This window comes from Myiozetetes cayanensis, unplaced genomic scaffold, assembly GCF_022539395.1.
Source record: "Myiozetetes cayanensis isolate MyiCay16 unplaced genomic scaffold, myiCay2020 scf2-11, whole genome shotgun sequence".
In the NCBI taxonomy this organism is placed as follows: Eukaryota; Metazoa; Chordata; class Aves; order Passeriformes; family Tyrannidae; genus Myiozetetes; species Myiozetetes cayanensis.
Window position 1 is genome coordinate 90,656,553 of NW_026087411.1, and position 24,068 is coordinate 90,680,620.

At 39.1% G+C, this 24,068-nt stretch overlaps 1 protein-coding gene across 1 annotated transcript in view; it reads left to right on the plus strand.

Moving 5' to 3' along the window:
• Positions 1-5,046, plus strand: part of BMP5 (bone morphogenetic protein 5) — a 54,769-nt gene extending 49,723 nt beyond the window's left edge. Inside the window, exons 6-7 of the mRNA XM_050315404.1 lie at positions 425-535; positions 4,379-5,046. Coding sequence (XP_050171361.1) covers positions 425-535; positions 4,379-4,528 — 261 coding nt within the window. The 3' untranslated portion in view covers positions 4,529-5,046. The remainder of the gene's footprint in view (positions 1-424; positions 536-4,378) is intronic.
• Positions 5,047-24,068: the final 19,022 nt, after the last annotated feature.

The following is a 24,068-nucleotide window of genomic DNA, read 5'->3' on the forward strand; positions in this document are numbered from 1 at the left end:
ATGCGTGATTCATTGACATGCCAACGGGTAATTACTAGCAACCTTCAGTCTCACGCAATAATACAGTTAATGGTATTGAGTATGCTGAAGGAGGAGAATGCATTTTAATTACTTTTGTTGCACCAAGAAATGTTCAAGATTTTTGATTTAGGAGGAAAAGTATTCTACAAATATATTTTGATCTTCAATTCACCTTATGGCCTCATTAGCTGGTATTCAGTACAGATTTTTAAGCTTAATTTAATTTTCATCTCTGTTTTGCATGAACAAAGCAAGTACTTAAAAAAAAATAGAAAGAGTCATTTCACATCACATGCCACCTTCTGAAGTTCACTTTGTCATTGAACAAGTCTCAGTTTGATATAGTTCTAAATTCTCTGAGTGAGAAAAAAATATTGAGTGGATCTATTTGCTCTCATTTTAGGATTGGATTATTGCACCAGAGGGCTACGCTGCATTCTACTGTGATGGAGAGTGTTCTTTCCCCCTCAATGCCCACATGAACGCAACAAACCACGCCATTGTTCAGACTCTGGTATGCCTCTGCCTATGTTGTAGTTGCCTATTATGCAGTTTTTAGTGTCTTTGCTCAGGGTCTGACTCTTCTGTTTACTACTATTGAATTTTGATTGTTTCTGGGTAAATGATAACCCCTTTCAAAAACATGCATTGATGATTATGTTGGAGAGAGGATGAGCTGCTCAGAGTGGCCTGGGTGGTAGATTCCCCCTCCATTTCAAATGCAATAACACATGAGAGTACTGTGTCATATTACTGGAGAATTGTTAGGAACGAAGGGGGCCCCCTGGTCTGACTTCCAAGAGTTTTTGCAGCTTATTGAAGCTCAGTGTTAACATCTACATGCTATACCTTCCAGAAATGATGACACTTGGCCACTCTGTGGACCTCTGTTGTCAACTGTTGGCAGAGATACTTACACTGTAATTTAATGTGAAGCTTTGCAAACAGATGCATTTGAATGTAAGAAATTGTGTTCAGTCATGCCTGGCTTACAAATGCAATTTAAAACTAAGTGTGTTTGGATCCCTTGCTCAGCCTGGTACATGTGAAAGGGGAATCACAGCCAGCTTTCTGCCTCTGCTTTTTCTTATGTTTTCTCCTGTGCCTCAACTGAAGCAGCCAAAAAGATGATCTTCGTTGAGGCAGCTGGCTCGGCCTCCTCTACCCTGGCAGCATTTAGCTACAGAAATCGTGACCTTTAGACTATGTGTAAATGTAATGCTGTGAGGCTGAAGTCTGGTTGGTTCGGTCAAAAATTGATTTTTAACCTGTGCTGGCTGAAGAATTGGTATTAGCATGGGTATTAGCAGAGTGATTAAGAAGCTGACAAATGAGGGATAATAAACAAGGAGAGAGCTGCAGGGCAAAATCAGAAAAGGAAAGGGTTGCCATCTCTAATTTGTTTCTGGAAAGCTCAAGATGCTCAACTGTGATTAGAGAAACATGGCTTTAAGGCTCTGTCTGATATAAACTGATAATAGCGAAGTATCCTGACCATCGGATTATGCTGACAAGCATGCCCATGGATGATAATCTTTTTCTTTGATTTTCACATAAAAAATATGGGCCTGAAAAACCTTACCTCCTTCAGAAATGAGTGCAGCTGCTACCATACTGGGATATCACTCCAAACATCTCCCTCAAATTTAATCCCCGCACCAAAAAACAACCCAAAACCAAAAAAGTAAATAAACAAAAATGAAGCTTTATGTCTTTCTGATAGAAAACAAATTCTGCTTGTGAAAATCATGTATTTTTACAAGGTTGAATATTATGAAGACATTTTTTATGGAGAGAGCAATCAGACATTGGAATGGGCTGCCCAGGGAGGCGGTGGGCACCTCCGTCCCTGGAGGTTTTTACGATGAGACTGGATGTGGCACTTAGTGCCATGGTCTAGTAACCACAGTGGTGTTGGATCAAGGGTTGGACTTGATGATCTCAGAGGTCTTTTCCAATCCAGTTGATTCTATGATTTTGTGAGAGGGACATTTTTAAAAACTCAGCATATACTGAGACATTTTCCTTTCCATTCAGCTTTTCGTTTAGGCACCCTTTCCAAGTCCAGCCACCAATGCAACATTATTCCTCTATACCAGAATTCAAGTCAGCAAGATTTATAAAAAGAAGGGAAAATGTCAGGCTGGAAATAAATAGAAGTGTGTTAAAGGGTTCAGGTGAAAGGAAACAGAAAGTGCCAGTTGGCAAGAAATACAGCAGTGTGTTTAGGAGACAACGAAGAACAGTTCAGAGCTAAAAAGAAATAGGTCAGCAATGCAATAGTTTAGCATTATGTAAACATTGTCCATAAAAGTTGCCAATACCATTGAGATCCCCAGGTAAGAGTTCCCTCCTGCAATTATGGACTGTTAAATAAGAATTTGCCCAATGTTACTTTCTCTTATATGTCTTTCATGTCCAAAAATGATTAATTTCCAATTGTTAAGAAATGTGTGTAGTTTGTCCTATTTTTTAAATTGGATACTCGAGTTTTTCCCTTTATTATGGCCTTTTTGTGTGTCTCCCTCCGCTTGTACAGTACATGCATTCAGTTGTGCAGCCAAAAAATCATGAGGCTAATTAAATTTTAGCTGCACATAAATTAGATGAGATAACAGTAGTTGAATGCTTTCTGGTTTAAATTATACAAAATTCAGATTCACACAAGGTGTGCACATGGGGATGGTTTGGGAAACAATTATTCATACGCCCCACCCTAATCCAAACGTAGTCATCTCCCAGCCATACTGATTACACCATTCTGAAAAAGCCCACTCTTTGAGTTGGGAAATGATTTTTTCCTTGGTACCCCTCCAAACTTCACTGACTCTTTTTTTATTTTCTTTTGTAATAAGAATTGGAGAAATGCTAGGCAATTACCTCTCTCTCCTTTTTTTCAGCAGCTGAACAGATGATACAGACCCATATAAAACCAAGATAGGCTGCATTTAATGTGTTCTTTAAGCTTTCTTCTCTCCTGCTTCCCATCTCCCTCAGACCAGGCTCAGGAGATGCACTGACTTCCTGGTCACGAGAGACAGTGGATCAGCAGGTTGGCTGGCCCTGAATTTGGAGCTAACACTTGAAAAGCCTGTGACCATTGCTGCCATGGAAGGCTAGCAGGGCCATGGAGTTTCCAGCAGGGGTGGCAGAGGCTGGTGGGACCAGGATTTATGGCAGGGCAAACATCTGCCTGGATGAGGCACAATCATTCTTTTCTCCAGTGCTTTGCTGCTCATTTGTTAAACCATTTTTAAGTGTGTGTCTAAACCTTTACTAAACTGCTACTTCAGGATTTATTATTACTCATTTCAAAAGACCTTCTCATGGTAACAGTTATGTAAAAATTGTTTCCTGATAGACTGTTCTCTGTTGTCTGGCAAAGGCTCTGAGCTTATATCACTGCAAGACAGATGGCTCTAACAGATTTACAAAGACTTAACATACAAATGAAACCTATTACTGCTGAAGTCTTCATCCATGCCTTAATAATCTCTTGCCCTCTCTATTACAACTCCCTCTTCTCTGGCCTCCCCAGTTTCCAAGTCTTCATCATGTGTAGAATATTACATCCAACCTTCTTTCAAGTACAAAGAACTTGTATTTCCCCCATTTTCAGATATTTCCACTAGGTCTTGTTTGTTCTGGGATGCTGTTCAAAACTCTTTTCCTTCTCTTTAACCTTTCATTGATATATTTCAGCCTAGAGAACACAAAGACTTTTCTTCCTCAGCCCTTTCCCCAGACATTTTGTCCAGCTGGCACCCACCTTGTTTTTACTTCAGTGGAAGTAGAGTTGGATCCACTGATATGTAGATAAGACCTTAGAATGCACTCATACTGTTTAAGAGCACATATCTTACCATTTCATAGGCTGAAAACAGTTCCAGAGCCTTTGCCTGCACAGCCTTTGCTGTCCGCAACAGATTTTCCTCCACGCTGAGACCTCAACCCAGGAAAGCATTTTTTTTGCACGTGCTTGAGTCCTGGTGAGATCCAGGGCTTGAGCCTTTGCTTCGTGTTAAGCACTGTCCTCCTCAAAGGTGGTACGCACAATATGTTTAAATGTTTTCCTGAGCAGCTGCCTAACTCCAATTCTTTTCTAAATTTCATCTGAAAACCAACTTTCTGTCTTTACCACTTCTCTTCATTTATCTTTCCATCTGCTTTTATTGTAAAACTCTGCCCATGCAATTGAAATCAGAGCAATGCTCTGGAGGTAAGCTATGCTTTAAAGTTGCTAACCAAAGAAAATTTGTGACCACAGCCTTCTCTGAATTGCAGACATGTTTTGCACTGATGTTGTCCTTGTACCTCTCTGTTTGATATATGAGCTATGTATTTATCTGTCTTTCAGGTTCACTTGATGTTCCCTGATCATGTACCAAAGCCATGCTGTGCACCAACAAAACTGAACGCAATCTCCGTGCTCTACTTTGATGACAGTTCCAATGTTATTTTAAAAAAATACAGGAATATGGTGGTGCGCTCATGTGGCTGCCACTAGAATAAAAAATAATCTAAAGCAGAGGGTTTTATTCAAAATTGTAATAAAGTCAAGATATGAGCCTTGCTGATGAAAAGGCAGGCCTAAATTTATTCCATTTCATGTCATCTCTCATTTAATTGTACAGTATAATGTATATAGTAGCTTTTATTTATTTAAAAGTATATAGTTTCTTTTGTATGAGCAAAATTTCAGAACCATTTATTTTATGGGTCACCTCACCACACAGTAGAAGTTCACAAACTAATTTTTCAACAGCCCATGCTGAAATCTGTTTCATTCCATCTCAATATTTTAAAGTAAAACCTTTGTACAGAATTTTTCAAAACTAGAAACTCCAGAACTTCTGTAACGGCTTTGTATTGTTAAAGGAACTAAAATACATTTGGTCATATTGTGCCAATGAAAACTGTGGCGAGGTATTTATTTAGAAAAAGACACAGGGGAAAAAACTAAACAAAACTGCTCAGCTAAACATATTTTTTCTTTTAGAAGTTCTGCTCCATTAGAAAAAGTGAAATGTTGAACAGTGCTTAAGTAAATAAATAGTAGATAGAAAATAGAAGTGAAAAAATTGCACATAATTGTTATAACTATTTTCTTTAACAAAATGAGTGTAACTGGAGGAGTATGTTACTTTTTGGCTTGTGAGCTGCAGAGTTTTCAAAAGGCTCCAGGCTTCGGAAATTCCATGTAGACAGACTCTTGCCTTTACCTAGGACTTTCCAAGTTAACACTAAAAATTGAACTACAACATTATTACCTCAAATCATATGAGTCTCTTATCTACTACACTGCTCTGGCAAGTATTTTTATAATAGCACCACAAGGGAAAATCATACAAAACCCCACACAATCCTTCCCATTATATACACAGCATATACACTATATACACAAAATATACAGAAGGCGCAGTATGGAAGGGCTTTGCTTTATCTAACTCCTACTTCTGGATATGTTTTGTGAGTGTGTGAGGGAAGGCATTGGGTATGATGCAGTTGTCACCTCTTTAATCAAAACTCATATCCGTAGTGATGGCTGTTTTCAGGCAAAGATGAAAAACACCTTTCATAACAAGGCATTGGGTAATTTGCAGCCTACTTTCAGTCCCATCTGCTTATCTATCAGGTGGGGATTGGTTTAAATAATGAGACTCAATATGGGATATTGTTCCTTTTATTTTGCATTAGCTATTGTAACTTTGTTATAAATCTTAATTCCATACAATAATGTTTTAATCTCCCTAAATTTTTAGCCTCAAATCAAATCCTGTGGTTGTGAATTGCATAACAAATTACAGATTACATTTCCTCCACCATTACATATATGCTTATTTTGAATTAAGGACATTTAATGTCTTTGGACACCCCTTTGTTTTAGTGTTATGAAAATGGGAAAATAGAAACTCTATTTTCTCTCTATTACATGGCTAATTATAATATATGAATTTATCATGAATTGACTTCACTAAAAATGCTTCATTTAAACCATTCTCAGAGAGTTGCTTAAAAATGCATAGGACATATCAGTTTCTCCTTAGACAGTCTATTCATGTAACTCTGACTTCTCCAGTTATTTAAAACATATTTCAGAAAACTCAGATTATTACAGACTGATAAAATCAGTGTGTGCGTGTGGCTGTGTGTATGCATGTGAACGTGCAGCTGTCATTTTTGCAGAAACTAATTTATTTTATCTTGCTTTTGGAGTAATACATAAATCCTTTTTATGCATACACTCAGTTAAAAAAAGAAAATAAATTAGCAGGCCTGATTTCAGTCTTGGGAATCTTTCCTCTTAATAGAACAGTTCCATTTTACACTTCCATATCTATTTTATACTGACATTACCTACATATCTACATTTAGTTGCAGCTCATGCAGAAGGGTATACGGCAAAATATGTCTCCATCTGAGTTACCATTTTGGAACAGTTTGATTCCTGGGTTGTCTTCAAAAGATTTACTGGTTTCTGTATAAATTGGGTAGGTGGATGTGCTTTTTTTGAACTCAATTTATTCTGAATGGAATTTGATGGATATTAAATTTTGGGTACCTTAAGTAATATATTTTTAAATAATGGTGTACCATTTTGAGACTAAGAAGCTGAAGATTATTGTTATATTATTCTTTAAAATATGCTGTCGGAATATATTTCTATATTTTGAGACATAATAAACCTGTAATAATATTTTCCTTTGCTGTGATTTTGCTTCTAAGATGCATGATAAAATGGCAGTGACTTGATGTGTTCTTTTCAAAGGAAAAGCAAGAGATCATCAATGGTTATGCATAGATTTTGTTACAGTTCATTTTTAGTAGAGACATTTTGCAAAATTGCTTTTATATTGTTACTTCCTAAACTGCAGATAGTGAAACATCTACACTACTAGTAAAAATCATGCCTTCAAATGATACCTCCAAGTGCTGATATTCTACTCAAAATATACTAGAAAAGAGAAATGTTTTTTAAAATTCTTACTAAATACATAACTGGTCATTCCTTTGTTTGAAATGAAAGACAGTAGCACCACACCTTCTACATGCTCTGGATAAGTGAATATATGCGTGTTTTCATGCAAACTTGTTTGGGTAAGCTCTTCTTCAGTAGTAACTAATATAGGGCTTTTTGTTCTTTTGCTTGATCCTATCAAATGCCTGTTATTTTATATATGTTTATGCATAACATATACACACTTATATTTAATGCAACGTGTACATAATTATATCAAATATATACCCATATCTGTAGTTATGAAGCTATTCTCTAGTTATGAAGACCATTCATTATCATTTAGGACACAAGGTATTTGTTCATTTTCAAGGTGTTTAAGCTTCCTGCATCCTTAACAACTGGGAAACCAGAAAAAAAGAATAAGCCCTGTACAGAATTACTGTTACTTTATTCATACAAAGCTTTCTGGTAGCAATACATCTGATCAGTACAAAACCCATCTAAAGGTATCTTGGAGAGACACTGGCATGGAACTCTTCAAACAAAATGATGTTCTGTTTTTCATCTGTCTGTGGAACCATCCTGACTGATGTGTCCTCAGCAACTCCATGGCTCTTCCTTCTTCAATGGCCTGTTTAAGTTAATATGCATTTGTGTGAGTGATTAGGAAAGCAGTAGAAACAGAGACAGGTAACTTTACCTGTGTTAAGGAGGAGCTCAGGTAACTTTAGGAATAAGAAACCAGTCCTTTCCTGCTGCACATGAGAGCACAGCTGTTCATTTTGCATACTGGCACATATAAAACTATACAAAAGTACTTAGACTTTATATTATTATAGGAGTCAATTGTCACACCATTTGGGGCTTCATTTTGGTAAATGGTATATACATGAGCAGTGTGAGTTACACGTATGCTGCAGACACCCTAAATGAGTCTCTCTTTAGGGACAACATAGAGACATTGCTCTTTTGATTGCAATTCAGCTATTTCTCTCCAAAGACTACAAAGTAGGTTTAGAACAGTGACTCTGCTATAGACCTTTTCTGTGATCAATGGCGATTCCTGACACCTTAAAAAAAATATTACATTGTTGAAAAAGTTTTGCTGAAATGTTTATTTGGGATGCCAAGTTTTGAGAAATCTTTTGTTATCATGATGGGATGTCAGACACTTCTGTTTTGGAATATAATTTTCTCTACCGTTTACTTGGAGAAGGTTGGATTGCTGACTGTGTGTTTTTCCTGTTTCATTGTGGTTGGTTGTTTGGGTTTTTTTGTCAATTCCTGTTCTGAAAAATTTAAAAAAATTGTTTAGGCTTGTACTCATAAGATTTTAAATTGTTTCAGCAATACCTAAAGGATTCAAATTATCAGGACTTTAAAATTATGTTATTTGCAATCTCTACCAGCTTTTCTGCTCATACATTCAGCTGTGTATAGGGAGAATCTGACATGTGGTGCCTGAATGACAAACCAGACACATGTGAAGTATAGAGCATTATCTTTTACTATCTCATCTGCAGTCACAGAACTTGCAGAATGTGATTTACAATGTGTTACTGAATTCTTACTCACAGGGCTTGAGCAAGAACTTGATTAAAAACAAAAGAAAACTAAACTAAAAATTCAACGAAAAACAGCGAGAGGAGGTTTTCTTGCCATCTTAATTCAAATAAATCAGCACCAAACGTGGTACATGAGGAGTTAGGAATCTCATGCGAATTAAATGGGCCTTTTGTATTCTGTTTTCCATATTTGCAACACATGACACAGACACTTCTCCTGACTGCTATATTTCCAGCTAAATACTTTCTGTTCTCTTCCTGTACATTTTTGCTTTCAGATAGGCACCATCAATTATTATTATTAATATGAAGGATGAAATTTTCATTGCTTTAGCAGATGTTAATGCTTTACAAAAGAAGTAAGTGTTATTGCTATTGCTACTTTACAGGTACAGAAGAGTGGAGAGGCTAGGCAAAGAGAAAAGCAGATGAGAGGCAGTATAGAGAAGACAACCAGACTTCCAGTGTCCCAGTGCTCTAAACCCTGTTCCACACTCTTGGCCAGTGATGCATACACTTGGCACTCAGTTCCCTTCAGCTCATAACTCTAACGGAAGATAAGTAGTCTTAGGGGTTACCTGGACCTATATTTTGCATTTACCAAGTATTTTTCTATTTTCATGATTATTTGTGTGCAGGATACGGACCACATCTTTCCTATGTGGGGTTGGTTATATTTTAAAGCTACTTCTAGGGGACCAACAAGGATTATCTTGCCGCGGATTTTGGAGTACCTTTTCAACAGGGTCATAAATCTGCACCACTAGAATTGAAGGCAGTGTTACATCCCTCCCTTTTCTTATATTTTACTCCTGCTCAGTGGGAAGTTCAGCAATGCATTAAGTCTGGGACTGTGTTCATATCTGTGTAGCAGGAGTTCTCAGGCCAGATGTTGGCTGGCGATATGAGAGCAACATATTTTCTAGGGAACAGCTCTCAGAGAATAATATTGAAGCAGAGATATGGGAGCAGTATCTTCTCTGTAAAACTTGTCCTGGTCTCTGCTAGGTCTCCAACTGACTTGTGAGCAGAAACATTTGTGAAAATGAGAAAACTTTTTGACTAAACTGTAAAGAGAAAACTTGCTGGGGGCTCTTTCTGGCACCTCTGCCCCCGTAAATTCTTTGACAAAGGAGAAATCCAGGCTTGAACCTGGAGCTACTCAACTGCACAGAGACCAAAAGTTGAACAAGACACGGTGGAGAAACATGTCACATATATCAAACTCCCTAAACTGATCTAATTGGAAAATAAAACTTTTCATGCTTGATAACTTTCTTGGTTGCTGAGCTGTCTTGCCACTAGAACGTATGTTCCCTTTTATTCGAGCAAATTTTACATCCACCACTGGAATTCCTTACCAAAATTAGTGTTTCTCTCTTAACCTCTGCAATGGTTCTTTTCAGCCTTCTCTGCATGTTATCTCTTTTATTATTCAAGGCTAACAGCTCCCACAAGGAATGCTTTTTGTAGGCTGTGCTGCAGGGATAGAACAAAGATAAGACTTCCAAGTCAGTTACTTGTTTAATTGGGATGTGAATCTTTGAGAAATCTTTTTGCTTACTCTTTCTTTTTTGCATGCATTTGGATTTTTCTTGGTTTGCTCACTTGGTATGAATTGTTGTGGATAAAGATACATAGGTAAGTGCACAGAGTTCCACTAAACCTTCCCGTGAAAAGCACTTGTGCATTTAGCAAGAAACAAAACTTCCTAATTGGTTTCCTCTTTAAAAATGGAATTGATATAGCTAATAAAAACCTTGTATTCCCCATAAAAGAAAGAGTTTTTAGCAAATTACTGAGCCTGTTTACACTGTATGTTTTGAAATCTCTTAATTTAGAGTTTCCAAGTAGCAGGACCTATATTCTGTACTTCAGGACATGCATCCAAGGACCAGATCTCTATTCTCAGATACACTGGTGTACATACAGATCTATCAAAATTAATAGTACCCTTGGAATACTCATAAACATATTTCTGATTCTTTCTGTTTACTCGTATTGGACAGTGAGGTAAGGTTATTCATGCCAGGATACAATTAACCGCTTAATTTCTTCTCCTTATAATGAAAGCCTAATACTTGTACTCTTTCCTCTAACCCATTTACAACAAAATGTGGCTGAAGGTCACTTAAAATTATGGGATATTAATTTCATGCTTCATAACTGAACAGAATGTGGAAATTCCCGAACTTTAATTAGAATTTTTAAAAACTATTACAAAAACAGTTTTGAGATCATTGCTGATTTGTGGAGCCCAACACTAGTGCTGTAGAAGTGGCAGTCAGGGCAGAGAAGCCAGGACTCTGTTCATACATGGTAGAAGCCCTGTCAGCCTGGCAGGGGCTGTGGCTGCAGGGTGCCCATGTGCTCAGACAAGGAGCCAGAAGCCCACATTTGTGGAAAGGATCCTGGAAGCTGCAGAGTTCCCTTCTCTAACACAGTGAAGACACGTGGGCTGTCCGGCTGGGAAACAGGAGAGGTGTGTCGGAGAACAGTGCACAGTAAAGACCACTGAAAATGCCTGCATTTAATCATTAAAGTGTTTAGAGATATGGCTCTATTTCAAAAATAGAAATGTATTCATTGTGAAATTCCCACTCTGGTTAAAATTTCTGCTGACATTTCTGAGGGAAGCTTCACTGACATTTTCACAGAGGTTTGTTCACTTTCGGCAGGAAAGAATTTGACCCCTCTCGTCAATCATGTTACACCCCATTTCAACTGACTGTCTCTTGTACCATTCTCTTAGTTTTTCCCATGATGTAAGTACATGCTGCAGTAGAAGCAGCAATGTTTCTCCAGATTTACTCTACAATAGCTAAGTAGTGTTGCAAAATATTTCCTACAATGTTTTTGTCTCATTCCTCTGAATCGTTTCCCTTAACTGACCTGTGCTGTTCAAAAAGCTGTAAGAAATGAGCCAAATAATAATTTTTAAGGCAGAAATCAGGTAAAATGCATGTATTTAAATTGTTTGAATTGGGTAACTAAATGTAGTACACTGCTATTATATCCCTCTCCTTACAGTCATTAGTTACAAGGCACTGCTCTGACTCTAAGCACTAAGGCCTATCAGCCTTCCCGAAGAACAGTCTGTTTGAACTTTCAAGCAATGCCAATCAAGCTGTTTCAGCTCACAGATGTGATTTTTGCAATTTTTTAAACAGATTGTTCCACTAGAAGTTTACTCAATACAGTAATGTCCTTCAGAAGAGTAGTGGAGTGTAACCAGCAATGGTAACCTCTACCATTAACATACCTGGATCATGACAAGAACACCTGCTTTATATTCTTGATATTAAAAATGGCACTATGGCTTTTCCAGCACGGAAGAGATTTCTGTCAGACAGTAAAACCCACCTGTGATGTTTTCTGCTTAATGGTTCTGCCTTTTCCTCTATAATCTAGTTTTCACAATTGCCCAAAAGACTGCAGAATTCATATCACTCATCATATCAATTACTTCAATTAGCTTTCCTGTGAACTACCCTAATTTCATACATTTCTAATCACCCATTTTTTGTGTGGGTAAGCACCACGCTAATTTATATGCAACCAGATGTTTTAGCAATCATATTTTTGTTTGCTTGTTTTCCCACCAACTTCAGCTTTTTCTCCTTCACAGCCACAATTCAGTCTTTTCAAATTGAAGAAAATTTAGTATTCTGTTTATGAAAAGTCGGGCAACCTTCATGTTTTTCTCTTAGAAAGAGAAAAGGAAGTGTTTTCAATGCTATTTCTATATGACACAGAAGAGTGATTCTATGCAGATATTTGATCTAATACTGCTCCAGAGGCCATGCAACTGTATTGCTGCATATTTCCAGGTTGTTTGCAACACCAGCTAGAAATTCAGTCAGAACCTACATATTGACAAGGGAATAAACTATATGGTGTATAAATACATGAAAATGTTGATCATTTAAGGGTCTCTGAAATGAGAGAACATCCAAATGAGTTTGCAAATGTTTGTGAATGGCAACTAAAAGTGTGTTTTCCTGCACATTTCCCCTTTGATGTGAACAGTGCAAGCAAGCCAAGGTACAGAATCAAAGAGTGTTTCAGTGAGTACATTTCTGTGAGGTGCATTCAGTGAGATGCAGAGCATCAACTTGCATTGAATCCAACTTATAATTTACACTTGGGGTTTACTTTCTCTTGATCCTAACTTGAATGCTTTGTTATTCTGTAGAGCCTCAGCTGCCTTAGAAGTTCTGTTATAATAGCACCATCTTCTGACTAACACCCTGTCAGGAGTATTTCCAAGTATTTTTATCTTGGTTTCATTGCACCTCTGAGGATCCTATATCTGTGAAAAGGTGGCTGCTCCCCTGCTTTATGCAGTGCTCCAGAGATGCAGTGAAGTGGTTAATCATGCAGTGCAGAGCTAAGAATTCCTTGACTTTGGCAGCCTGATGCTGAAATATACACACATTTCCAATGAAAACACCAAGAGAATTAAATGAAAATAGAAAAAGTTCTTCTGACATTTTCGATGCTGACTCAATTTTGTATGAGTAAGAACCACTGACAGCACTTGTCTTCTCAGTCTCTTCCAAGGTCAAGATTGTATAGATATTATACAATTGTATAGATATTGTATAGCTAGATATTTTGAAGAGTCTACTACAGTATAAATACAGTCCAGTTAGCAAAGTTTTAACCTTATTTAACCTTTGCTTATGCACAAAGATATAAATCTTCAAATTACTAAAGTGGTTGGATCAATCTTCCTAGAGGAAATTGTATCATTTTCATATCAAAATTACTTAACTCTTGGCTATGTTCTAGTAACATACGGGTCCTTTCTTCCCATTTCTCTCTGGACAGTAAAGAAAATGCAGTAGTGACTGGCAGCTGACTGTTTAATCAATTAATTTTGGAAAGGCTGTGGATTGATATGTGAAGTCGCATATCCAGTTCATTTCATGTGAATTATTAACACTTCAGATACAGTTTAAAGGGCGTAAAACCAGAGTCATGTGCTTCACTGGTACAAAAGAAAGAGATGGGCTCAGAAGTTCTGGATTGCTTCCCTGCTTCTGTCATTGATTCACTATGAAACTCTGGAAAACAGATATTCCATGTCTGCAGGTATTTGTGCTGCATTTATAAAGGGCAAGTGAAATTAACTAGGTTTTATGAGACATTTGGACATTCAGATCCATTGAGCAGAGCAGGAATAGTGCAATTTGTGGCAGTAGATGTTGTTGGTTTGTCTCTGAATTCTAATCTACCATACACTTCTTTTTGTGATAAATCAAAATTTTCAAAGATATGTTTGCCTCTTTCAGTTCTCATTTGTAATACAATAATAACAACATTTACCAATATCAAGGGAAAATTAAGAGGATAAATACCTTAATAATAATGAAGAGCTCAGATATATTCACAGTCTTGTGTGTGTACATTTGTTATTTGCATATGCAAATGCAAATGCCATCCGATATATTTCTTCATTAGAAAATGGTACCTTTTTTCCTAATGTGTTCACTTCAGTTCAAGGCACTAATTTTTTCCATCCTAAAGAACTTCTTTAGTCATTAACAAAGAAGGTGATTTGCTCATGCTATTCCTTTTTTCCTACTTTTTTTTTTTTTTGGTATTAATTGCCTTCAAGTGACTTTCCCCAGTCTGTGAAACATTACTGTTCTTGTTCTTTGAATTTTCTACATATTGTGAAAAAGTATGAAAAACATAATGGGCAGCGCTGATGGCTCAGTGGAACTGAGATGAAATTTCTCTGATTAGTGACCTAGTGGGATGATTCATTGCATCGTAGCAGTCTTTGCAGAGGTTTATATGATAATGCAAGGTGTAGGGCAACAGAAAAGAGAAATAAATGCCTAAATATACACTGCAGTTGTGTAGATCTTTATTTCCCTCATGATATTGACCTATGAGTGAATAAGCCAAACAGAAGTCTATGTGTAGTTGATTATAGAATATTCTTTACTGTATAGCTCCACTGGGATATTGAGTGTCACTAGAAACTAAAGAGTTTGGGGCTTAAGCACATTCAGTGCCACCTGCAATTGTTCACTTTGGAAACATATGTCTAGAATCATAGTGAACTTGCTGGATCAGAACATTCATTGTTATAATTTCGTTATTTATTTTCAGACCAAAAAGAAAGGTAAATGTAATTGTAGACCTCATCTAAAAGGTCAAGAGAAAGAGGAGAACTATCTTAAACAGCTTCCAATGAGAAGACTGTGCATTCAATAAAAATATTGGTGAGGTGATATCCCCAGAGGGATTTAGTTCTTGTGTTGGTTCTAGCTACACATATAACTGTTCCGTCTTCTGCACAACAAATGGTAGACTCAGAACATCCCAAGGAACCAAAAGCCTATAAGGAAGAACATAGATGCCCCCCAAATATATTTGTCTTAATTTTATTCTTAACTTTCCTGGCTCTAACCCTGTTTATACTGATGAACTGTAATGCATATTCAATACATCTACATTAATTACTATCATTCATGTCTCTTCAATAAGCACTTGAAGTGCAACCCTATCACCACCACCATCATGGTCTCCAATATGCACCTCTGGCTGCGGTACCAGCACACATTAGGTTGTCTTCTTTTTGCATTGGTGATCAAAATTCACCATCTTTCCCACTAAGGTTTGTTTGAACAGTTATTTATCTGACCAGTTTCTGCTTACTTCTTAGAACATCTGTCCCTATGCCACCCTTGCAGGCAACCTTGTTTGACTGCCTGTTTTTCATATGAATATTTCTGCACCTTTTCTAATAACAGTTCTTCATGACCTGATCCACAAACCTACCTCCTATTTCCTTTAAATTGCTCTCTAAGCTAAACTTTGTAGAGAGAAAAGATAAGGCAAAATCACTGGCTTTTGGACAATACAAAGTTCAAGGTCAAAGTTGAAGAAACGCAACATCTTCTTTTATTATACATAGAGTATCAATGAAGATGCCCATTTCACTGCAGTGCCATCTGTTCTTTCAGACCAGTGTGTTATAAAATACCCCAGAATATTTAAGAAGACATATTTTTGCATTTCATAGAATCATAGAATCAGATGGGTTGGAAAGGACCTCTGAGATCATCAAGTCCAGCTCTTGATCCACTACCACCACAGTTACTAGACTATGGCACTAAGAGCCATATCCAGTCTCATCTTAAAAACTTCCAGTGATGGAGAATCCACCACTTCCCTGAGTAGCCCATTCCAATGCCTGATTACCCTCTCTGTAAAGAATCTCTTCCTAATATCCAACCTAAACCTCCCCTGGCAGAGCTTAAGACTGTGCTCTCTTGTCTTACTGATAGCTGTCTGGGAAAAGAGACCAACCCCCACCTGGCTACAACCTCCTCTCAGGTAGTTGTAGAGAGTGATGAGGTCACCCCTAAGCCTCCTCCAGGTTAAACAACCCCAGCTCCCTCAGCCTCTCCTCATAAGATTTGTGTTCGAGTCCCTTCACCAGTCTGGTTGCTCTTCTCTGGACCTGCTCCAGCACCTCAATATCCTTCCCGAACTGAGGGGCCCAGAACTGGACACAATACTCCAGGTGTGGCCTCACCAGTGCTGAGTACAGGGGAAGGATCACTTCCCTGCTCCTGCTGGCCACACTGTTCTTGATGCAGGCCAGGATGCCACTGACCTTCTTGGCCACCTGGGCACACTGCTGGCTCATGTTCAGCTTCCTGTCAATCCAAACTCCCAGGTCCCTTTCTGCCTGGCTGCTCTCCAGCCACTCTGCCCCCAGCCTGTAGAACTGCAGGGGTGTGCTGTGGCCAAAGTGTAGGACTGGCACTTGGCCTTGTAGAACCTCATCCCGTTGGAATCAGCCCAACTCTCCAGTCTGTCCAGGTCCCTCTGCAGAGCCCTCCTGCCTTCCAGCTGATCGACACTCCCTCCCAACTTGGTGTCATCTGCAAATTTATTAATGGTGGACTCTGTCGTGGTTTTGCCCTGGCTCAATTTACTTTTATACCCCCCATACAATTATTATCAGTTGAGAGAAGGTTTATGCAGACAAAAAGAGACTGAATTGAAAAAAAGTATGAGTATTTATTATTAACAAACTAAAACTAAAGAATTATATTTATAACAATTCTACTTAAGTAAAAGGTATTATGTATTTACAGAAGATGTTTTTCCCCCCATTTCCCTTTATATCAGTCCAAGGAGGAGAAGTAGTCTTTTTCTGTTCTCAGAATTCCAGCTCTCTCTCTTTCTCCAGTAACTCTGCAGCACTTTCGTCGCAGTTGGAACTTCTTTATCTCTCTCTTATTCTGTGTTGGTCTCCAGGGCTGGGCCTACCCCCCTCCTGGGTTAAAACCGAAGGCTGAGGGTTACCCAGGTCCTGAAGGGTCTCCTTCCATAGACTTGCAAGGGGACACTTGCTTACTATGGATCTTCTTCCACAGGGTTACAGGGGATAATGGTTTAAGAGTTCACCCCTGTTTCCCTACGGAGGTCCCTCCCCATGGGAGAACAGTCCTTGATTGACTTCTCGGCATGGGTCCAGTCTGGATCCCTTACTCGGATCCCAGTATCCCACCTGAGCCATTTTCTGCTCCAGCGTAGGTTCTCTCTAGCACCAGCAGCACGGATCCCACACATGGATCCCAACATTCCTACTTGAACCGTTTTGTGTTCCAGCGTAGGTTCTAATACCCGTCAGGGTCATAAATCTTCAGTAGCAGCATGGATCTCTCACTGAGATCCCAAGCTTATCTGAGCCGTCTCGCTCCAGTATAAGCATCGATCCCTTCGAGGGTCACAAAGTCTTTAACAGGACTCTGCCTCATCTGAGCCGCTTTTACTCCAGCATAAGGCTTTCTCTCTGTTAAAGTCACAAATCTCTGGTGCATCCACAAGTTCTTCTGTGAGCCGCACGGGGGTCTCTTCACCCCAACAAACTTCTACAGGTGGCAGGGTTTTATTTTTCAGTCTTTACCCTGCTGAAGGGAGGAAGAGCGAAAGGGAGAAAAACAGCAGTTCTCCCCCCTTCGAACTTTTCTTCTCTCTCCTGTAACTGCAGCTTTGACCTTGGAAATTCTGTTATCTCATGGCTGGAATTCTTCTGTAGCAGTTTCTTGTCTAAGCAGTTCGTCTTTTAAACCTTTTTTTTTCTTCACTCTCTCACAAGAGAGAAGGGAGGTTTCAGTGTTGCACTTGGCCCCCCCGGCCCAAGCCGGGGAGGAGGGGGCCTTGGCCCTCCTCGGGCCCGCTACCCTTCTCTCCTACATGGCTGCTGCTCCTAATTTCAACTGCGCCACAACCTTCTCTTCCGTTTTCTTAAAGATGTAATTAGCAAAGGCGTCACTGAACTTTTTGATTGGTTTTTTTGTCCGGAAATCACCTGGACAAAACCATCCTCAGCCCCAGAGATGGGCTGGTGGGCAAAACCATGACAGACTCAAACCCCTCATCCAGATCATCAGTAAAAATATTAAACAGGACTGGGCCCAGCACTGATCCCTGGGGGACACCACTGGTGACCGGCTGCCAGCTGGATGCAGCCCCGTTCACCAGCACTCTCTGGGCCCGGCCCTCCAGCCAGTTCTTAACCCAGCACAGAGTGCCCCTGTCCAAGTCGTGGGCTGCCAGTTTTTTCAGGAGTGTGCTGTGGGAGACGGTGTCAAAGGCTTTGCTAAAGTCCAGATAGACATATCCACAACCTTCCCCTCATCCACCAGGTGGGTCACCTGATCATAAAACAAGATCAGGTTGGTCAGACAAGACCTGCCCTTCCTAAACCTGTGCTGGGTCTGATCCCTTGTCCATCCTGTAGGTGCTGTGTGATTGTACTTAGGATGATCTGCTCCATAACCTTGACAGGCACTGGCACTTTAAACCATGAGATTTGGTACAAGTTCTAAGCCATGATAATTCTCCCTTTACTAATTTTTACCATTCCCATGATCATCATTTGTTCTGCAAGTTCCATTTTCCCCTTCATACATTATCATTGCAAAATGGTTTTAGATGTCTCTTTGTTAACACATGTTCTCAGCATTTGTATATCTGTGTGTCTTTTCATATCACGTTTATTGTTCTTATGCTTTACTTGCACGTATAAACAAAGAAAATGTCTCTTGTTGGGGTACAGATCGGCCTTTGGAAAGGATGTTAGCCTTTTTTCACTCTATTTCAAATAAACAAAGCACTGCTAAGCAAAACTAATTGGTTTATGGACTCAGTATAAAGTTGGAAAGGTCAGAATGAAATGGGATGGTTGCAAGCTCTGCATTTTGCTTTCAGCTTTCTGAACTCCCTGGAAGACAGGTAAAATCAGATGGAAGAAGCCATGGCTCTCTGGGCCACGTATCTGTGCTTAGCTGATCTGTGGCTTCTCCAAGACACGGTATGCAGTACAGAGTGATCAAGAGTAGAACAAGACTTCTCCCTGAAGTACTGCACATGTAGCAAATACTTTAGGGTTCCCTTGTCCTCCTTTGGACAAATTTTGCTGTTATTTTGGGAATGCTGAGCACAGGTGTTTGGTCCACATGTATCAGCTCAAATTGACATTGTCTTTGCATGAAAACCGTAGTGCTTGGGCTTGTATTTTGTTACTTTTGTATATTACTTTGCTTTGAGGTGTCACGCATAAGACTCGAAGCTTCAGTCCTTAGGCAAGATCTGCAGCTGCAACATTTTGGAGCAGCTTTATTTTATTTGACTGGTATCACTTAGAGACCTGACACTGTCATCTCATTGCAACAATGAAAAATAAAGCTTTCCCTTATCACACAGTGCTGTGCACACAGAAAGAAAACTTGGATTCAGAATTTATTCAACAGTAAGCATTTATCTCAATGAGAAATAATGGAAAGATGCAAAAAACTCAGATTTTAGTCCCATGGGTTGTATTGGTTATTGAAAATATTTTAATTTCTGTTATTTCTAATCTTGTTGTTTTGATGAAAAGCTACATATGTTGTAAGTTAACAATTTCAATAAGTGATGGAAATCTGATTAGAATCCCAGTATAAACTTTTTTCCCTTTTTGGCTTCAATGAATTTTTCTGTTTTACTGCTGTTGAAATAGGTTTTGAGAAGTTAGAATCCTTCCTCTTATGTTTTGGTTTTTTTACCCGATGTTTAGATTTTTTCTCTCTTCTCAGGGCTCAGACAACCACAGGAAGGTATGACAAATAATACACTACAATGTATAAAAATCATAAAGATATGATCCTCTATTGTCCTTTTGCCTAACACATTTGTGCTGTCACTGTTATTTCTTTCATTTCAGACATTTCAGAAGGTCTGAAGAATAAGTAAAAGTATGAGAATGGCACACTGCTGGTTTTGCTGGATGGTCCTTGGGATCTAATCAAGATTTGGATGGAAGTATCTTATGGAGAATCAGACATTATGGATTGGGTTTTTTATAATGTTGTATTGGGTCTGGCTGAGATGGAGTTCATTTTCCCATAGCAGCCCTCACAGTTCTGTGCTTTGCATTGATAGTTAGAAAGGTGCTGATAACACAACAGTGTTTTGGTACTGCTGAGCAGAGCTGGCACAGCATCAGCACTGTCTCCCCAACATTCCTCCCTCCTGCACCCACCATCGAGGGGCAGGAGGGCAGAGGGACAGGCAAGGTCCTGGGAGGGGTAACAAGTGGACCAGCTGACCCAAACTGACCAAAATGATATTCCATACCACATGATGTCAACTCAGATATAAAAGTTAAGGAAAGGGGGAAGGTGGGAGGGTATTCGTTGTTTACAGTGTTTGCCGTCTGGAACAATCACCCCACATGCAGAAGCCCTGCTTCCCAGAAAGCTGAACACCACTTGCTAATGGGAAGTAGCGAATAAACTTTGTTATTTTCCTCTTTACTCATGTGTGCCCAAACATTTGGTTTTGCTTTAGTAAACTGCCTTATACTGACTGATGAGTCATTTTATGTCTTATTCTCTCTCCTCTGTCAGGCTGGGAAGGGAAGGGATAGAGTGGCTTGGTGAGCAACCAGCAGCCAGAAAAGGTCAAGCCACCACAAATGTTTTTCTTAAGAAGTGGGAAACAAGATTGTCTGAGACTAAGTTAAAAAAGTAAGCACTGTAAGTGATATAGTTAAAAAAATATACATAGAAATGTCCACTTACTCTAGCACTATGGTAATAATAGTTATCTGCAAAGAGATCTTATGACATTCATAATGATAATAAGTCTTCCAAGAAAGTTCTAGATCAGTAGTGAGCTAAGTACTTGGTACTTAATCCTGTATGGTAGTTTAAATTAGGAGTCTCTTGTACAACATAGAAGTTATTACAGCATTTACAGTTAGCCTTCAACGGTTTGGAAGTAGAAGAGCTAAAATTCTCAAAGATACCCAGGAAAATTAGGGACTTCCATCATATTTTCAAAAGTAGCTTTGATATCAGGTGTTAGAAATATCAAATTGATATAGGAAACCAAATGCTAACTAACTACTGCAAAAAACATCATCCAAACATAAATTCAGACAAATGTTAACATAGACATCACTGAATTCTCAAGTTGCCTGAAGTCTAATTTCTTCCAGAAAAGTTCCATAAAAAGTGCTTAAATACCTCCCCTTGAGAGCTCTAGGACTGGTTCCACTTGCTTAGTAGCCTGATGCCTTATGGTTACAGCAAAGTCCAGGCATTCCCTACCTGTTTCCTTGCTGATTCAATAGGCTGGTGTGCAAGCATAACCTGTCTTAGTTATTCCAAGGTCCCACCCTTTGCCAGTGTCCTAGCCTCTCCCTTTCGGAGTTTGTTTGGCTTCTCTGTGCTGAGTCATTTCAGCATGCAAATCCAACAGAAACTGGATGTGAACAAATGTAGCTTTTCTCTCAGCATGCTGAGTGGGTTCAACACAACACTAGCCAAATGCTCAAGTCGGTGTAATAGAAAGGGTGGGAGCAAAGCACGGGCAGGACCGTCGTCTGGATCAGCCTGCTATGGAAACACAACATCAGAGAATGTTAGATTAGACTACATGGAAAACACAGGAATTAAGATGTTTTCTTCACCCCAGTGGTTGTGAAGGTTCAGTTTCCAGTCACTTAAACCATGGAAGATTTGCACATTCGTTTTTCTATCTGTCCCTATTTGCTCATGAGCAGTTTACGTTGGTCACCCATTTGGAGGCCAAATCACCTGACCCCACTGTATAACCTACTGTGCATCCCAAATTTTCTCTGTGGTAGCAGGTGACTCAAGAACTGAACTGGACACTGCCAGATCTTCCTGGAACCTAGCTGATCATCCAGCCCAGTGTACTCTACTCTATGGGAGTCTGGGCAACCAGTGTCATCTTCCACCCATGGACTGTTCCTGCATCTCCTCCATGCCCTCGCTGCTTTCCCAGGTACATGCCAAACAACCTGTAATTCTCAGCCATTTATGCCTTAACTAGCTATTTCAAGTGGACTTTCTCTTCTCAAAGATATTTTGGGAAAAAATGGTCTTAATATTGTATGACAGAATACTACTTCTTTCAGTAGCATGCTCAAGTCTTTGTAGTGGAGAAAAAATATGCTTCTGAGGGTCATTACCTTCATGGCTGAAGAACTCACATGGGAGGTGTGGGTTGTATTCCCTCAAGTTGCTCTGAACCCCACATTACTGCATCTTGGTCTCTAACACTCAGCTTTTTATGTAAAACGGAACACTGACATGATTACTTTTTACCACCAATAAACATTTTTTTCCTAAGACTGTAAAAATATTAGTTAACAAAGGAATTCATGGCATGAATTCCAGCTACACAGGGTCTTCTTTGGTGAATCTTACAAATTGCTTTAGCAGTATCTGCCCATTAGCTCAATCAGTTCTCCATTCAGTTTCTGGACCACAGACACAGCAACATCACTCTTGCTGATTACTCTTTGGCGTAGTGAGATATGCAAACTCTTGGGGTTATGGTGCTCAGCTTTTTGGTGACTCTATACAGACCAGGGATCTGGCTGGAAAGAGAACTTACATTTTTTAGTTGCTTAGAAGCTTTTGGAAGTATCATTCCTTGCTGTATTAGCTGAAAAATGTTTTATGCAGAATGTGATACTCCCTGGTTGCTTCAGGATATGCAATCTGGACTCTGAACCCTGTGGTCACTGTGAAGCCTCCCCTTCACAGACATGTTAAAGAGATGTAGACCAAGAAAGCTTATTGCATTTCTCTGGCGAATGTAATGTGAGACCCGCACATAGTAGCTGCATCAGACTCAGCTCACTATTTTAGGAGATTTCACTGCAGAAAATAAAGGAATTTCTTAAATGACTGTATTTCATCAATCACCTTAAAGGTACAGGAGCCTTTTCTTCTTGTTATGCGTTGTTAGCTTTAGGTCTGTTCTATGATGGCCAGTGAAAAATGTGTTTTTCTTTTGTCTGTAGAGTTTGAGAATTGCCTATAACTCAAAAATTGTAAGACCATGCACATTAGATCTACAAACGCCCACCAAAATTTTGTCCATTTGCCTCATCTATACACTTGAAATATATCTCATTAAGCAGGATGGCAATTTTAGTCACTGTAACTGTGTCTGCTCTAACTTAAACAAGGACAGAGCATGGTATTGTCTTGTTTTTGTGTTCATCCTGCTGTCCATCTCTAAACTGCTGGTTAGTAACTGCAGTGTTTTTCTCTGGACACAGTTTAAGCTCATGGCAGTTAGCACTCTCTCATAGGCTCAGTTCAGGGATGGTATGTGCTAGACAACTCCTTCCAACAGGCAAAATAGGTGAGGCCATTCTGCATAGGAAACTAGAGTCCATAGTGGACTTAGCTCTGTGGACATCATCATGCCAATCCATTTGTCCTTTGAGTCACAGGTTGAGCCCTTGGTCCTTTTATTCACAGGTGTAGTTTCTACTAACAGAGGGAGATAGACACCTACCTCCAGGACCAAAAAGAGTGTTCAGCAAGGATGAGATCTTTGTTTTAGCCAGAGAAAGCTCGTCTGTCCAGACTTCTCAAATAGCAGAGTATAGAAAGAGTAGCCAACTGAACATGGCCATTTGACAATAGGCCAATTAATTTTTTCCCCCTCCAGATTGTTTTCCCACTTATTTTCAGTCTGATGTTTTAAGAGATCTAGGAAAGGTGCCACTGTCAGGTGAAAAGGGTTGTGGATGAAAAAAGGAGCAGCAACCCAGGACTGTCCATGCTTCCTGCAGAAGGGAAGGCTGATGACAAAGTAAATGGTTGTCAAGAAGAGAAAAAAAAAAAATGAAGGTAACTAGGCAACTCTTTCCTCATTTAGAGGTGCTTGACAGTTTTTGATTGAATCCTACTGATTTCTGAATTAAAGGAAAAAAAATTAATTATTCATACTGTTTAATATGTTTCTTTTTCATTTTGAGTTGCACATGTCACATTGGGTCAAATTCACATGACATTTGATATCACAATGTTGTTTAAAATTTTCTTTAATATGAGTTGGCTCATTAAATTGTCTTAGAAGGTTTTTATATTTCTCCTAGGATATACAACTATGTTTATTAAGCCTAACTGCAATAAACTTTATGTCAGTAGCCATATCATTGACTGTGATAG